The sequence below is a fragment of the Zeus faber genome, assembly GCF_960531495.2.
Source record: "Zeus faber genome assembly, chromosome: 12".
Taxonomy (NCBI): domain Eukaryota; kingdom Metazoa; phylum Chordata; class Actinopteri; order Zeiformes; family Zeidae; genus Zeus; species Zeus faber.
Window position 1 is genome coordinate 17,816,871 of NC_137196.1, and position 17,273 is coordinate 17,834,143.

General features: G+C 43.0%; 1 protein-coding gene across 1 annotated transcript in view; it reads left to right on the forward strand.

Moving 5' to 3' along the window:
- b4galt2 (UDP-Gal:betaGlcNAc beta 1,4- galactosyltransferase, polypeptide 2) overlaps positions 1-17,273 on the forward strand; it is a gene marked incomplete at both ends in the record, with an annotated part of 141,615 nt that overhangs the window by 91,318 nt on the left and 33,024 nt on the right. Inside the window, 2 exons of the mRNA XM_080011464.1 lie at positions 9,386-9,573; positions 16,673-16,795. Coding sequence (XP_079867590.1) covers positions 9,386-9,573; positions 16,673-16,795 — 311 coding nt within the window. The remainder of the gene's footprint in view (positions 1-9,385; positions 9,574-16,672; positions 16,796-17,273) is intronic.

Genomic DNA, 17,273 nt, shown 5'->3' on the forward strand with positions numbered 1-17,273 from the left:
AGTCGCTTGCTCCTATATTTTTCGGCCGCTGACAAAATATCATCATCACTTCCTGTTTTTGTCGACGCCGTGGCAACTCCGCTACAGAGGCGGAGTGGTAATTGAATTGCCCGGTGTGGCGCGACCTCTCTCTTTACGAGGGAGGTCCTGTGTTTTGCAGCGCCACAAAGTCATTACTGGGAATGAGACGGTCTGTCGCCGTGCCAACGCCCTCCCTCCCGCGACGCACGCTCCCAGCAGAGCAGGCAGCCGCCGTCCAAAGATGATCGATAGCCAAGCGTGGTTTCCAATTGGGACCTGTGTGTGTGTGTGTGTGTGTGTGTGTGTGTGTGTGTGTGTGTGTGTGTGTGTGTGTGTGTGTGTGTGTGTGTGTGTGTGTGTGTGTGTGTCATTATGTTTTAAATATTTTTCAGGGGAATTATTATACGCTATAATCAAAAGTTTTTTGCAGTCGTGTAACTCGTACATTGTATTCCCTCGCCAGAGTGTTTAATTGGCCCTCAACCAAATATTGTTTTGTCTGTAAGAACATCTGAGGTCTGCACATTGTGTGTGTGTGTGTGTGTGTGTGTGTGTGTGTGTGTGTGTGTGTGTGTGTGTGTATGTGTGTGTGTGTGTGTGTGTGTGTGTGGGTGAACAAGCACCTGAGCGCGTCGCCTAATAAAGCTTTAATGAGCTTCCTGTGTCCCAGGCACCGATGGATCATCATATTCTGAGCGAGCACTCGTGACTGAGCGTATTGGGAGTAGCACGCTCATTCAGAAATTCTTGAAAAAAAAAAAATGTTTTCAAGAGGAGCCGCGAGGTACGCACATTTTCGTGTTTTGACAATTTTACCGTCGTCACGCCCGCGCAGAGACGTTAAGAGGGCCCCCAGCTCCGGTTCTCTGCGTTTCGCCGCTCTGGGCAATCCGTGGGCGTGGGGGGGGGGGGGGGGGGGGGCTATGACAGCGGGCGAAGCAGTCTCCCCGTTACGCGCGCTGTTTCGCTCCGTTCCATAAGGAAACGGAGCGGCGCGCACAGCCGAGCGCAGATCAGGGGCGCCCTTGATCTGCGCCCGGCTGTGGGCGCGTCGCGGGCGCACCGAGGACACTTTCCTTCACGCTTGAAAGACAAAAAAAAAATACCTGCGCCTGATAAAAAAAAAAAGGGCGCCGTGGAGCATCAAGGGGCAGGAGCCGCCCCCCGCTCTGTGAATGCCTGTTGTGCACGTACATTTGTTGTCTCTGATTGGCCTACTAATACTCAAGCTGTGAAAAAAGACAACCCAGTCAGTCTAATTCAGAACAACGCGTGGTGAAACACACCGTTCAGATTTTGAGGCAGCTTCCTCCTACGTCAAGTGGGGCTTCTGTAGAATTAGAACCGCCCCGGGAGTCTGAGAGTAGCTCCACCCGCGGCTGGAGAAATAAAAGACCAGCACAAATATTTTTTAATGAAAGAGGAATTAATACCAACCGCCCGTGAAGGAACTGCAGAGGATGGAAATGCAAGTAATTAAAAACTAGTTCAGCTGTGTTTTTCTCTTTCTAAACTAAGGAGGGGAAAAAAAAAGGTATGCGTTAGATAAACTGTAGGCTGTGGGAACACGGTCTACTGTGCATTTTTACAGACAAAACCAATAAAAACATTGTGTTGTTATTGTAAATGTATTTATTTTATTTTCCGGCACGGAGCAAAAAAAAATCCCTGCCGTGTCCCTGTGCGGTGTCCCGCCGAACGGAACAGTCGGAACAAACCTTTCAATGAGGCCTTGTCGATCTAGCGCCGTATGAGTGACGATTCAGCAACCGGATTGCTTATTTCTCGCCTCAAATGTGTTGAGGTGAAATCAGTGCAAGTTCACGGAGTAAAACAACGGAACCTGGAACTTGTGCTCAAACCCATTGTCTCTCACAACTCAGGGCCCTGCAGCTCATTTACATTTAACACATTTAACAGACGGAAACAGCCCCTTTTGGAACAGGATGGCTGAGAGGCATGTTACAATGGCTAGAATGCATCATGTGAGTGGTATTTTCAGCGAAGCGTCAACGACATGTTTTGGGGAGCTCAGAGACCTGTATTAACTTGTGTGAAAGCAGCGTCTTACTGCGACAGATCGAGGTGCGGAAATTCTCCCAGATTAATTATTTGGAGTAACTAGTTGTTACACTATAATGACACTATTATAACTAGTCACTAGGCTGTCATGTCAAGAGATTTTAGACTACTTAGCGAGGGAGGCATGATGAATCGCTCAGCATTATTAAACATCATATACCCATATTTTTGTTTTATTTATATTTGATGGCACTTTGTTCGTCTCCAGAGACAGGTTCAGCCCCACGTTTCAACCGTTTGCAAACGCAGAGGAGCGTGGGTGTCGCCTCGGCTTCGCAGTCAAGCTCATGTGATCGTGACAGAGAATTGAAACACTCACAAAATGACAGAATGACTAAAACAATCCCCACGCGTGAACCTGCGGCTGCATTTCGTCAACCCCCCGCCACGGCGGTGTCCGTCCACATCCGTCAGTCTGCGGGTGTCCAGCCGCGGCCTCCTCTTATCTCCCCTCTCTATTAGTTAAATGCACACACACACACACACACACACACACACACACACACACACACACGTAAACACACACACACCCGCGATTGGTGGCATCAATCACTGCTGAGTACAACGAAGGGTCTGCCTCCATCCGTATCCATAGCAACTACCCAGGTATCGGTGTGTTGTTCCGTTGTGCCGGGACGCTCGTGCACACACTCCAACATGCCCGACACATCGAGCATGGATGGATTTATCTGCCGATGGCTGATAGGGTTAATTGCTTTTTTTTTTTGGGCTTTTTTTTGTTTGGCGGAGGGCACGCCGAGATAGAGGAACAGCGGGCGATACGGACGGAGCAGAGAAAATGGAAATGGGGGAAGAAAGGAGAAAATGAAGAAGTGTTGGAGGAGGAGGGGTGCAGAGCAGGAGGAAGGGTAGGACGGAAAATGAAACGGTGTAGGACTCGGAATTCAGTCACGACAGTTCGGACATGCAGTGGAACAGAGGATCCGCTCTCTCTCTCTCTCTCTCTCTCAGCAGAACTTGAGGCTTTGGCCTCGTTGTCAAATGATTAATTCAACTTGGATGGATCCCGTCATGCACTTTTATCCCTCTCTCTCTCTCTCTCTCTCTCCCTCTGGAAGTCGCTCTGTTTTCATGGTGGACGTCTCATTGTGAATGGAAGTTGAGATCTTCCAAAGTCTCGTTGAAAGCTCAAAGAGTGTATTTTGATTTTACAAACAGTTTGAATGTTTTAGAAAGAAAGATTGATGGATAGATGGATAATGGATAGACGATAGATGATAGATGGATGGATGGATGGATGGATAGACAGATATATAGATACATAGATACATAGATACATAGATTGATGGATAGAATGATAGATAGATGACAGATAGATAGATAAATAGATGGATATATACTGTAGATGATAGATACATAGATAGACGGATCAATGGATGGATGGGTGGATAGATAGATAGAAAGGTAATGGATAGATTGATAGATAGATAGATGGATAGATAGATAGAAAGATAATAGATAGATAGATAGATAGATAGATAGATAGATAGATAGATAGATAGATAGATAGATAGATAGATAGATAGATAGATAGATAGATAGATAGATAGATAGATCATAGATGGATGGATGATAGATAGATGGATGGATGATAGATAGGTGGATAGATAGATGATAGATGGTGGATAGAGGCTATATTGATGGATAGATAGACAGATGAATGGGTGGATAGGTAGATAGATAGATAGACAGACAGACAGACAGGTGAATTGGTGGATAGATAGATAGATAGATAGATAGATAGATAGATAGATAGATAGATAGATAGATAGATAGATAGATAGATAGATAGATAGATAGATAGATAGATAGATAGATAGATAGATAGATAGATAGATGGATAGATACGTAGATAGACAGATGAATGGGTGGATAGACACTGTCACAAGCTGCAACCTTGACTCTGCTTTGAAGGTTAGAATGTGTCCTGCAGCTCTGAGCAGCAGCTGCTTGCATCATGTCATGATCACTTACTTAATGCTGTGATCACTTCATTTTACAGAGAATATGAACCGGAGACAAGCATTGTAACCAGAGCACATAAAACTGCGAGTAAACAGCGTAGCTCACTCCTCGTAGTGTCTATCAGATTGTTTAAAGGTCCAATAATCCGGGTCAGTCCAACATCACGCAATCCAACGGCGTTCTGTCATAAAATGCTGAGGCGAGCGTGATCTGCTCTGGATTTCGACAAAACCAGGAATTACATTTTGTAAAAAACGGGATCCATCGCCCGTCAAGCTCCCGGAGCCCAGACGCAACCGAGGAGACACGGATACATCGGCGGAGCCCGAGAAGCAGCTGCCGTCTCCTTCTAGTCAGCTCCGTCTTCGGGGCTTGATGAGATAGTTTGAGCAGTGATCCCACCAGGTTAGTTAACCAGCTCCAGATGGAGGAAAATCACAGCAACTGGAAATAAAACCACAGTTTTCTTTGGCAGCTTTGCAGATCATGACGGATGCTTATCGTTGGTTACATTTTCTTTCACCCGAGCCAGGTGTTCCGTATGCTTTTATTTTGAAACGTCATTTATACAAGAGAAATGTGATACCTCGCCTTATGCCCACACAGATTCTCCGCGTTAAAGACTTTTTCCAATTTGACAATTGCAAATTGCTCATTTAAGATTCTTTATGGTCACATACTGAATTTGTGCTGCAGCCGTGGGAACACACATTCAATTCAATTCAATATAGGAATGTATTTGGCACACAATAAAAAATCAAAGACGGTGCAAAATCCTCCCTGGCATAATGTCTAACTTACTATCTGTCCTCGTAAAAAGGATGTGAACTCGCGACGACAAGATGTGATTAAGGAAAGCTCCAGAGAGACATCATTCAAAGTGCTGAGAGGTTCACAGTGCTACGCGTTATTAAAATGATCAACAGGAATTCAATAATGCCTTAAAAGCTCCATCACTTCAGGAGGAAATTAAAAAATGAGATCATTTGGCTCACTATATATATATATATATATACTGTATACAGGTACTCCTCACTTAACGACCGAGTTCCGTTCCTAGAACCAGGTCGTTGAGTGAATTGGTGGACAAGCGAGGACCTGTGTTATTTCATGGTAAGGGGGCGTGGCCATTGTGAACACTAGTGTAGTGAATACTGACAGACTGTGGGAACGATATTGAGAACAGTTATCAGCTGTATACAGTGTATATAGTGTATATAGTATATATCGTTTATATAGTGTAAATAGTGTATATAGTATATATAGTATTTATAGTGTATATAGTATATATAGTGTATATAATATATAGTGTGCATTGTATATATAGTGTTTATAGTCTATATAGTATATATAGTGTATGTAGTATATAGTGTGCATAGTATATTTAGTGTAATGTTCAGTTCTTTCTGCCCTTTCTGCCTTTTTTTCATATAAATTGAATTGGTTTCACTTGAAAGATCAACTTTGTGGAACCATTACCAAATGAAATGCTTAATAAAAAAATGTGGACCAAAAAAAGCCACCATTATATCAAGTTTACTTACAATAAGACACCATGTAATCAGTGTCATTGGAAATGATAATATAAACAATTTCTGACATTTTCATGTTGAAGGAAGTTGTTATTCTCCGGTAAATATTTAAAAAAGGAAATGTGGGGAAAATGCAAAGTTGCAGTAAATAAAACTCCCCGTCAAGCTCCCTCCAGAAGAGAGGCCACAGTTTGAAATGAAGACATTTTTAAGAAAGTTATTCCTTAATCCCAGTTTATCTTCATCCATGAGGCACCTGATATTGATACAATATATATCGTTCCAAACTCTGAACCCGCTGTTGTTTGACTTGATTTTGTTTTTCACACTGGTTGATGACCATTTGGCGCTCCAACGCATTTATAACAATAGACTTTTCTTTCTTTCTTTTTTATTTTTTTTATTTTTTATTTTTTACCTGAATGAAGGATTATCCCCCAAATCTCAGGTATTAGTGGGTTTACCGGGGGATTACACATGTACTTTATTTAAAGTCCAAAGCGATAATACGAGGCTACTCAGGCACCGGTAGCTCCGAGGGACAGAAATGAAATAAGCACAACCTGTGCAGAGATACACATCAGTGGACGAATCTTAATGAAGTGATAATCTCCAAGTGGCTCAGTGCTGTTTTCTGTTTTCACTGATTGACTGAGGAAGAAAACAGAAATGATAATAATGATTAATTCATTGCATGTGGAATTCCTTCCAAATACACCGATTTTTGATCAATTTCAGCTTGAAAACCATCGGAAAGAGACGCCGTTCTGAATTGCCCCAGCACCTTGATGTCTGAAGTCCAGTTTCCATTTAAATCCACATTGACAACCACTTGATTCAACGTTCCCTGGGACACACACTCACTGCTGCCAGGTTCAATCGTGCAACAGGCTTTCCTAAAATCGGAGCACGAACTCAACTGAACTTCACTCGACTAAAAATATTTTGTATTTATTTTGCATGTTTTGTTTGCCTTTTTCTTTTTTTTCAGACTGCTTAGATTTGTCCTTAAAAAATTGATACCCATAGATAAATAGATAAAAATTGGCAAATTAAAAAAAAAAAAAAATAGCCAAATTAAAAACAAAATTTATACATTTTAGTAGTTGCCCTTTTTTTTTGTAAATATGCCTGTTTTAGTTTTTTATTTTGTTATTTTTGTGTATTGGATTTTATCCATCTCCGGAGGTTCTTTTTCATTCCGTTTGAGCTTTTTTTTTGTGCCAATTATCTGCTCAGCAACGCACCAATGTCCACAAATTCCTCGCCTGCGAAAGTGTACTCGGCTGAGTAAACAGATTGGGATTCGGATTTCTGAACTGCACGCGGGTTAGTATTAAGGTGTTCCGTCGCAAGAACAGAGAGATACGAAGACTAAAAGGTGTCATGAGAACCGTCCCATAATAATGCACTCGATCGGTGTCCCACACAAAACAACACCTGGCTATTTCTAGCGCCGCGGGCTCAAATGTGAATATTCCTCCGCACCTGTTTACCAGTAATTTAATCAGGATCCGCTCGCATAACTGTAAGGCACGCCGTCCTTCCCGTCATATTTGACTGAAGTGGGTGAAAGCGCCGGTGGAGCGGCGTCTCGGTGACTTAGCTCCCGAATGCAGGAAGCAGGTGCCGACGGCCGGAGCGGCTCGGGTTCCGTCCCCCCGCGCCCCCCTTTCTCCCTCCGCCCATTTCCTAATGAGGAAGCGATAAATGCCTAAAAATGATTTTAAAAGAGGGCGGCTCAGACTCTGTCCAGTCCCCAAGGGAAAGGGTTGCGCCTTTGAGTCTTGACTCGGTGAAGGGTGCACTTTAGACTTTTGCTCCGCTGAAACAAACAAAAAAAAAAAAAAATGCAGGGAAAAAAAAAAAAACCATCATAGAATTTAAAAACGGTGCGGCTATTAACTTCACAGATCCCACAGTTGCCTTGCAACTTGGCGAGTAAATGGTTGTCTGAGCCAAAATTTGCACGGACGCCTCAAAAACAGGCTCTGCACCCAGCCAAGCAGCTGAACTTCTAACTGGGAGGAATACAAACAACACTTAGAAGTGCCAAAGGTGTTTGGCATCGGAAGGGTGTGAATGTATGCTGCTTGACACTGGTGTAATGGAGGATTTCACCTCAATTACAGGTTTGAATTAGTGATGAACTGTTCGGCTCTTTTCTGAGACTTTGACTTATTTCCTTCGATTCGGTCGGTGCGACGAGTCCGAATGGAGATCTCCCGAAAATCGTTGACCATTGAGCATTTTGGGGAAATGCAAAGTGTACATCTCTCACATTCAATATGACTAACGCCAAACATCTCGACCTTTTTTTTCCACTCAAATTTTATCCTCGGGCATTATTTTCTGTTTGCCGGGCGGCGAGTCGAAGATTCAGTCACTCGCTCTCTCTCTCTCTCTCTCTATCTCTCTCTCTCTATCTCTCTCTCTCTCTCTCTCTCTCTCACTCGCCCACTCACGGAATCCAAACTTTAGGAGCGTGTTGAGCACGTGGCCGCTTGAGGGTCTCTTTTGCATCCCTCGGCTATTTTTTCGATCGCAAATCTCGTCGAGTCGAGGGCCCCGGGTGCGTTCACCGCGACCGCAGACGAGACCAGCAAACGGGCCCACGAAACTAAACAACCCATGCATTTCACTGTATTTTCATTGAGCGGCTGACGTGCGCTCGTCGGGTTACGTTAAGCCGAGCGGGAGGACTCGCACGCTCGGCCGACGGTGATGCTTTGACAGGGCGTGACCTGTTCTCGATGCTTTCGCTGCCGATCGATACGAACGGCACGTCGGAGCGCTTTCCATTTATGAGACGCTCAGAGGCAGCGCTGAAACAACCATACTTTCCTCAATTTGTAATTTATTTTTTATTTTTTATTTTTATCTGTCCTCAAGACATGACGCTCTAGAGGACCCGACGGGTGAACAGGACTTTAATCGATCTCAGTTAAAGCGGTGCAAGGTTTTATGACACGTGTTGTTTGCAGGCACATGCCTTTAACCAGAGGTGGAAAAGTAACTAGTTACAGCTGTTCTCACACAGTACTCGAGTACATTTTCACCTGCAAGGGTACTTTTAGAATTGAACTATAATTCGGTACTTGTACTTTTATGCGAGTTATTTTCTAACAGCGCAATTTACTTTGCTGTGCAGTTTCAGAGGAATTATTTTGACATCACAAACTAAGCAAAGATTTGTAAGGATCTGAATTCCAAAGCTCGGATATGTTTGTTGCCGCAGTCGTGTGCACAAAATACAAATAGTTTATTTATTCAAAATTGTGTTCGCCTGTGTCATTTACAAACAGGTTGTAAACGACAAAAATCCACTCAAAAGGATTGCGGTTCCCCCCAAAATACACAGGGCGAAAAAAGTAACTCAATAAGGACAGTAATTACTGGAGCAGTATTCCACTGTTCTAGTGGTGTTTTACTATTAATATTACGATTATTATTATTATTCTACTATTTATTTCATACTTTCGCTCGAGTCAAATTCCTCATCACAACCTCTACTTCTACTTCTCTAAATGATCTCTGCGGTGTCAGTACTTTTATTTAGATAAGCAATTCTGTCGCTCTTTAACCTCGCCCCGATTGGGATTAACCCTTTACACCATGCAGTTACACACACACACACACACACACACACACACACACACACAAACCATTCAAGCAGGTGACGTGAATTGACGAAACCTAATGGCCCGTGCGTCCCATCTACATGTAAACAACAAAGTAATGATCGTCCCCTCTCCGCCCCGCAGCTGGGCGAGGACACGTTCAACCGCGCCAAGCTCCTGAACGTGGGCTACCGGGAGACGCTGAAGGACGCCGAGTACGACTGCTTCATCTTCAGCGACGTCGACCTGATCCCCATGGACGACCGCAACCTCTACCACTGCTACGATCAGCCGCGACACTTCGCCATCGCCATGGACAAGTTCGGCTTCAGGTAACGAGCGGCCGCGTGAATCACCGAAGCGGCATCACGGGGGACGGTTGTTTGCCTCCCGTAATTGATCGTGGCCTGTTTTGTGCGTGCCGGGCGGGGCGGGGGGGATTTGTCGTAATATATTCCCGCCTTCCTGAGAGCCCAAGCGTCGAGTTTATTTTGATTTGATTTTGTTGTTTTATGTTTCTACCGACACCTAATTCTGTCGGGTTGCGTTCTGTTAATTTGAGCTCATTTTTAGATCTTCTCGGTTCTTAATAAACAAATACACACAAGCAGATGATCCATAACCAGCAACACAGACGCATATGTGTTATGGATATTAAGATCAAGCTGTAATAGCATTTCAGATTGTACAGTATGTATAATATACCCCAAACCTTAGTCGTGTATGAGCCTCATAACTGCAAGGTGAAATGAGTTGAATTATTATTATTTTCAGCCATATTTATATATATTGACCAGAGTGTATTTTTTCAAGAAAATAATAGTCGCTATGAAGCTTTAAATGCTTGACCATCTGCCAAATAAGCGTAAAAAATGGTATTATATAACCACCTCGAGGCAAGTTAAAGTATTTGTAATGCGTACACAGAAGGGCAATTCAAAGGCATAAAACACAGCCAGGAGAATAAAAGCAAAGGAATAAAAAAGCTAATAACATAAAAATACATCAAATCGCAGAGATAACAAGTCAAAGGTGCAATTTAAAAACAGGCCTATACCTGAGTGCTCCAGTTTCGGATTTTTCATATCCCTTAGCACACATTATAACCGTTACCACGCCCTGTTTTTCGCCCCTTCATCTGTACATGAGCCCATATCCAAAAACACATTTACTTTCATTACAGATTGCTCTGAGATAAACTGCAACAGGTATGCAGAGGCGGAGCGATCCTGGTCATTATATGTGGCCATTAAAATCCTCCTTGCAGGGCTTTCCTGCGATAAACCATTTTACAAGCTCCTTTGTTTCCGCACCACAAGGGAGCTCGATGTGCAGCGCAGCACGTAAAGAACTGTCTGTCTGTAGCTCGTACGTATGTGAGACCGGTTTCTAGTTGATCTGATATGGAAATAATCCAGAAAGACCTCGAGGGTTTGGCCAGAGCTGCCGATAATGTCAAAGATCCCAGATAATTATTTTCTAATTCCACTTCCAGAAATATGATGAATGCACGATCAAAATTGCAAAACTGTACTAATTCATCAGTTCCAGCCGGAGTACCAGCTCCTTTCACACTGAGAGTGAGAACTATTACTATGATGAAAGGTTTGTCTCTCTTTTGAGATTTGGTTCTTGAGTCACTCAGTCAAGAGTCTTGTTTTATTTTCCGCCTCCTTGTTGGTTTGGTTCAGTTGGTGTAATGCACGGTGAGCAAGGGAGGACCTTCTGAACAATAAGCGTAAGGCAGAAGAGACTTCTGGCTCCGAGTTGAGAATGGAATTCTCACAAGAATCATTTAATTCTGTCCAAAAAAATTTTTTTTTTGGTGGCATGCAAAGTGTGAATCAGTCACATTCAATATGAATTATTCCAAATGCCTTTTGACTTGGACTTGGTATTTTGTTTGTTACGATCAAATCGTGTGCGAGACTTGCATCAGACAGAATAAAGGAGGTTGGGAAGCACAGCTCTAAGACACATTGAAGGTGAAAAGGTCACAGGCTCTGGCTTGTGTTTACCCATGTTTCCCGGATGATCTGACACTGCAGCAGTCCTTCAGTTGCACGCACCGCCACCACATATTAGCAACATCAAACTAATGAAGCAATAGACCTTGTGCGGTTTGGGGACTGGTTGCAATCCTGGGAGCTGTTTTAGTGGCGTCATTTGCATAATGACACTGCACCTGCCCTCAATTACCTAAAAGCACTGGAAGTGGTGATTAATGGCTTAAATATGGCCACTGAATGTGACCCGCTCCTCCCAGAGCCGTCACTCTACATGACTTATCCCCTTGGATGAGCACAAGGTCTCGACGCACTGTTCCATAACATGATGCCGTAACAAAAAATATTACGGGCGCCAAGCAAAGTTTCAGCTGATGCCCCTGAGTGATAAAATGAAATCTTATCTCCGAGAAGTAAAAATGAAAATGCCTGGAACACAGTTATGACCCACTTGACAGCGAGACTCGCATAGGATTCTCTATCTAAACTGAGATATTATTATATTAATTGAAGAAGTTAGTGAAGTAATACAGTTTTTAATTTGACAGAAAGAAAGAAAGATGATTTTATCACCTATTTATCTTTATAATTGTGTATTACTTTTAATTGTAGATGTATTCGAGTAGTCGTAGAGTAGTAATAAATCGTGAACCAACGCATACTTTAGGTACATTTGGTGGCTTTTGACTTTTTTCGCATCATTTGAAAATGAAGAATCAGAGCTTCCAAACACGGTGTCACTTGTGGAAATCAAGCAACTATTTTTAACACTTTGACTTAATGACAAGGGTGTGGCAAACTGTGTTTCTGAGATAATCACCTTCAAAGTTTTCACCCACACTTAGTTCATTCAGCCAGCTCTCTGAATGCAAATGGATGGAGGACCAACCCAGCCACATGGCTAATTGACACCTTGCTAAATGGGGACTTGACACCCTGCTGAATGTGGCAATCTCTGCATTGTTCTTGTCTTTCGAGGGAATGTTGAATAGCGTCATCAAAACACAACATCTTTTGTTTTTAAAAAGCTTTTATTTAACAGTGAGTATATACATGTTTTATAAAAGTGGAAACATTAGGAATTTAAAAGTACAGACAACACAAAATGTACAGTCTATCAATAATATGAGTCTGTATATCAGCCTCGGTGTGTCATTTAATATATAAATGTGCGTATGCCAAATATCTTTGAAGTTGTTGGAGTTATTATGTGGGCTACCCTACCCAAGCTACACTCTGAGAGCCTGTTTGCGGCCTATTTTAATTTTCTTTTCGCCCCTGGCTGCATTTGCGGGTAATCTTGAGAATCCTGTGCATTTCTACTTGTTCATAATCTGCATCACCAACCTCAACGGACTTCATCACGTCATGAACTTCTTCCGTTGTAACAACGACAACAGGCGTGTCTCGGTCTCCTCCGGTGGTTCTTGAAAATAGCCTGTTTCATCGTCACATTCAGGATGAAATCCGCTGTTTGAAATGTTCTCCAAGTCCGGGATAATATCCGAATCAGCGTCGCTTATCGAAGAACCGACTATCATCGCGGCAAGTGGAAAAATCCAGTACGCGCGGCTAACACTGACTTGGATCTATCACACTGGTCAGATTAAGGTCCGCAATATGATTTAGTTCTTCCTCCAACCCCTTCTCGTAATCCATAGCAACACAGAGACTAAAGTTTTCACAGAAAAGTGAAACGGAAGTACCCTCGTGTTGTTTACGGAACTGACATCAGCATTTCTTCTTTTCGATGGTACACGTTGGTACAAACCCCCTCCAAAATGATGTCGCTGTGTGTGTATAAAACACGTACGATTTAAAGGTTGAACACTATCAAAACGGTTTCACATTGTGACTTCACATCACATGGAATATGGAGGAATGATCTTGGCCGAACCTGGTCGGTCAATTTAAAGGGAACGATGGATCGGCGTTCGCGCTGTTCAGTGTCTCGGTAAGTGAACTGTGTTTCCCCACGTAATCTAACGTGAATATTTAACTCCACGGTTTAACATTTTCCACAATTTATAAATCAAACTCGGTTTTGAAAATACGTTGAGAGATAAAAAAAAAAAACACAAAGGAACACGAATCTGGAAAACTCTAATTTTCCTTCTAGAAAGGTTTTTTCAACTTATTTTGCTGCTCCTGGTGATTTTAGAAATGCGTGAGATAAGTGGGTTTTGTTGTGGTGGGTCACAAATAGTAATAATAAGGTAACGTGGTATCAAAAGAGCTGTTATAAATATATTTTTCAAGAAATAACACACTAAAGCTAAATGTAAAGCAAAAAAGAAGTGAGTAACTTAAACATGGTTAACCACAAACAGAGGTTGGGGCGATTCTCAGGGCCTGTGACTGACAGGGGCCCTCAAAATGTATGAGAACATTAGGGACATTTTTTGTGGTGCGCACTTTTTCTTTTAATTATTAGAACTCACAAAGCCGCAAGCGACCGGCGCATTTATTTTCTCCACTGCGCGTCCCTGTCTCCAAACAAAACAAATAAACAAATAACAATACATAAATAATAATTACAATAAAAAATAAAACAAATAAAAATAGTGTTTTTATTTTAGATGTAAGTAATTTTTCTCCATTCCGTAATTGGTCAAAACACAAAAAGCCATGTGTGATATGTTATCATGGGGCCCAGGAGGGCTCCAGTCTGCTGGGAGCGTCTCCTGTGGAGGGTCATTGCTGCATGTGGCACATGTCGCTTCACTCCAGGAATGCCGTGGTGTCTGATAAATGCTCCAAACACAAAGTGTGAAAGTCACATCCCAGTAAAGTGCCTTTTCCATTACCGCAGCACGCCGGCCGCGCCGCAGCTGCTCGAGTGCAGAAGATCACCTTGGAGTCGCGCAATCTGTTTAGAGATACCATCCAAAGAACCGCGTTGGAATGAAATGCGTTAGTTTTTTTTGCATATAATCATCTCTTCTAGGGACCGATGTGTTTAAAATATGGTTTGGTGTTATAACGTTGGACAGCTTGCAATGTGAAACTTCTATTTGCGGTAATGAAACCTGGGAAATAAGGACAAATTGTAGTAGGTAGAAAGCAACTAAAACTAAATAATAATAATAATAAATCAAGGTGAAGTATGAAAGAACATTCAAATAGTGTTTAGTTACACTCCACCCACTTCGAAATGTGTGGAATTAACACATTTCTACTCACGTTACTGTGATTCAGTGTTTTTTTGTTAAATTAGTATTTTTCAAGTCTGTAATATGACTATGAAGTATTTATCGCACTATGTCATCTACTCTGCTACTTTTAGAATCATCAATTGCTCCAATTTGAATTTCATCCAAATTTTCATTGTGGCAAATAAGGTGATGAATGTCCTTCGTTGATGCATCCATTCAAACATGCGATTACTTTATTGAGAATAAGTATATTTTCTCAAAACGCTTCTATTGTTCATGCATTCATCTTCAACGGTTAAAAAGTAACTAATACTCTAATAATACCATTGTTAGAGCATAAGTTATGAGAGCAGAGTAGGATACTTGAATACTAAGTATAGGGGGCAGCGGGGGCAGTGGCTCAGTAAGCACAGCGGGTCATCTAGTAATCGGAAGATTGCCGGGTTGATCCCCGGCTCCTCCTGGTCGCCTGCTGATGTGTCCTTGAGCAAGATACTTGACCTCCTAACTGCTCCCCGGGCGCCGCTACACGGCAGCCCCAGGTACGTCAGTTGCTAGGGTGGTGAAATGCAGAGAAATGCATTTCGTTGCCTCAGTACTTGTACTCTGTGCAGTGACAATTAGTTGAATCTAATAGAATACCGATCACACTCTTATACTGTAGTAGTGTTTGGGTAGAGTACTTTACTGAAATATTTTGTACACCAGCAGTTGTACTAGTTTTACCTGGTTTAGTACAATTCCGGTGACGTAACGGTGCGTCTACTCGAGGGCCTGTTTTCAGCATTTCTTTCCAGCACTGTCCATCTCTCCCTCCATGCAGAGCGCCGCTTGTCATCCCATTTTTTTGGGAGTTTTTTTTTTTTCAGCGGGAAAGCAGCTCTCCTGTCCGGAGCAGAGAGACCCTGAGTGCAACGTCCCTTTAGTGTGGCATTTCTAAATCCCACTGAGCTTGTAATATGCCTCCTTCTTTTTCTCTCACTCTCTCCTTCTTTGTCTCCCTCACACTCTATCTCATACGCCCACACACGCACGCACGCGCACACACACACACACACACACACACACATACACACTCGCATGTGCTCTTACCATATTGTTGCTGGGAGAATTTGTGCAGCAACAGACGGACTCATTACTGTCTGCTTGTCATCTTTCAGCGGGGAGCTGTCATCCTTCTGACACGCACACACACACACGCACGCACACACACACACACACACACAGACACACACCAAGCATATAGACTCACACAAACTAGACAACAAAATGGACACACAAACGCGCACGACACTCACAGACATACACAGAAAGATGCACAAATAAGCACACACACACAACCACACGCACGCACACACACACACACGCGCACACACACACACACACACACACACACACACACGCACACACACACACACACACTCACACGGGCATGCATCGCCCTCTGGTTATACTGGGGGCTCCTGTCATGACATTCCAAAATGACATCCGTCCCACTTCACTAGTCTCACCACTTTGAAGAAGACACACACACACACACACACACACACACACACACACACACACACACACACACAGAGACACCCACACACACACACACACACACACACACGCACACACACAGACACACACACACACACAGATAAGTAATTTTTGTAAAAAAAAAAAAAAAGACATTCAAAACTACTACACGCATACTGTACATCCTGTCCCTCACACCTCTGTTTGCCACCTTTTTATATTCCTCAAAACACCAAAAAATAAATAAAAAATAAAAACCTTCCCCTCCCTTCTCCCCTTTCTGCAGCAGGAAAATAAATAAAAAAAATAAACATAAAAAATAACATCAAAGCGGCACCAGACGGGCGGACATCTTGTTATCCACCACCCTGCTTCTCTTCATCTTCGCCCCCACCCCCCTCCTCTTCTTCTCCCCGTCTTCTTCTCATCTTCTGCTTCGGCTCTAATTTGTCTCCCCCCCCCTCTTTTTTTTTCTTACATAAGCTCTTTTTTTGCATCCCAAGATTTATTTATTAAGAATTTATTTTCGAATTTTTATTTAATAAACAGCTTTGTCCCTAACGCCGTTTGCGCCGCCGCTGACGGAGCGGGCTGCGCGTTTTATTTTAGCGACGTGTTTGAGGGACAAAGGCCGTGGACAGAATCGAATCCGAAATTTCCAGCCTGTTTTTCTCCGAACCCCGTTATTTTCCCCTCCCTTGTTCGTCCCGTCCTCCTCACCTCTCCCCCTCTCCCCCTCTCCCCCTCAGGCTGCCCTACGCCGGCTACTTCGGCGGGGTCTCGGGCCTGAGTCGAAAGCAGTTCCTCAAGATCAACGGCTTCCCCAACGAGTACTGGGGCTGGGGCGGCGAGGACGACGACATCTACAACAGGTGACGCCTAAACACCACCACTGACACAAAGCCCCCCCCCCCCCCCCCTCCTTTTTTTTTTTGGGGTCTTTAAGGCTTTTGTGGTGGTAGTTTCCGCTGAAAAAAACAAAGTCGTAATTTACTTCATGTGAAAGTGTTTGCGGGATAAATAATGACATACAATTCAAATATTTTATCCTATTTCGTTATTTGAATGAAGGAACTGATTGTCATCACCGAGCGGAGCTAATTATGCAGTTTAGGGAGAAGCGACATTTCGTTTTTTTCATGGTCGGTTCCAGTCGACCTCTAGTTCAGAGTTCAAATCAATTCATGCGAAAAGGAAGATATTTTCCACCGGTTTCTCCTCGGTTTATGCATTATTTTTGGTAACATTGTTATATTTAACATTACTTTCTTGTTGCCCGCCAACTTATTCCAGGCAATCTAGCTCACTGTCAGGCCACCTGCTCGTCTTGCAAACTCTAAATCACACAAA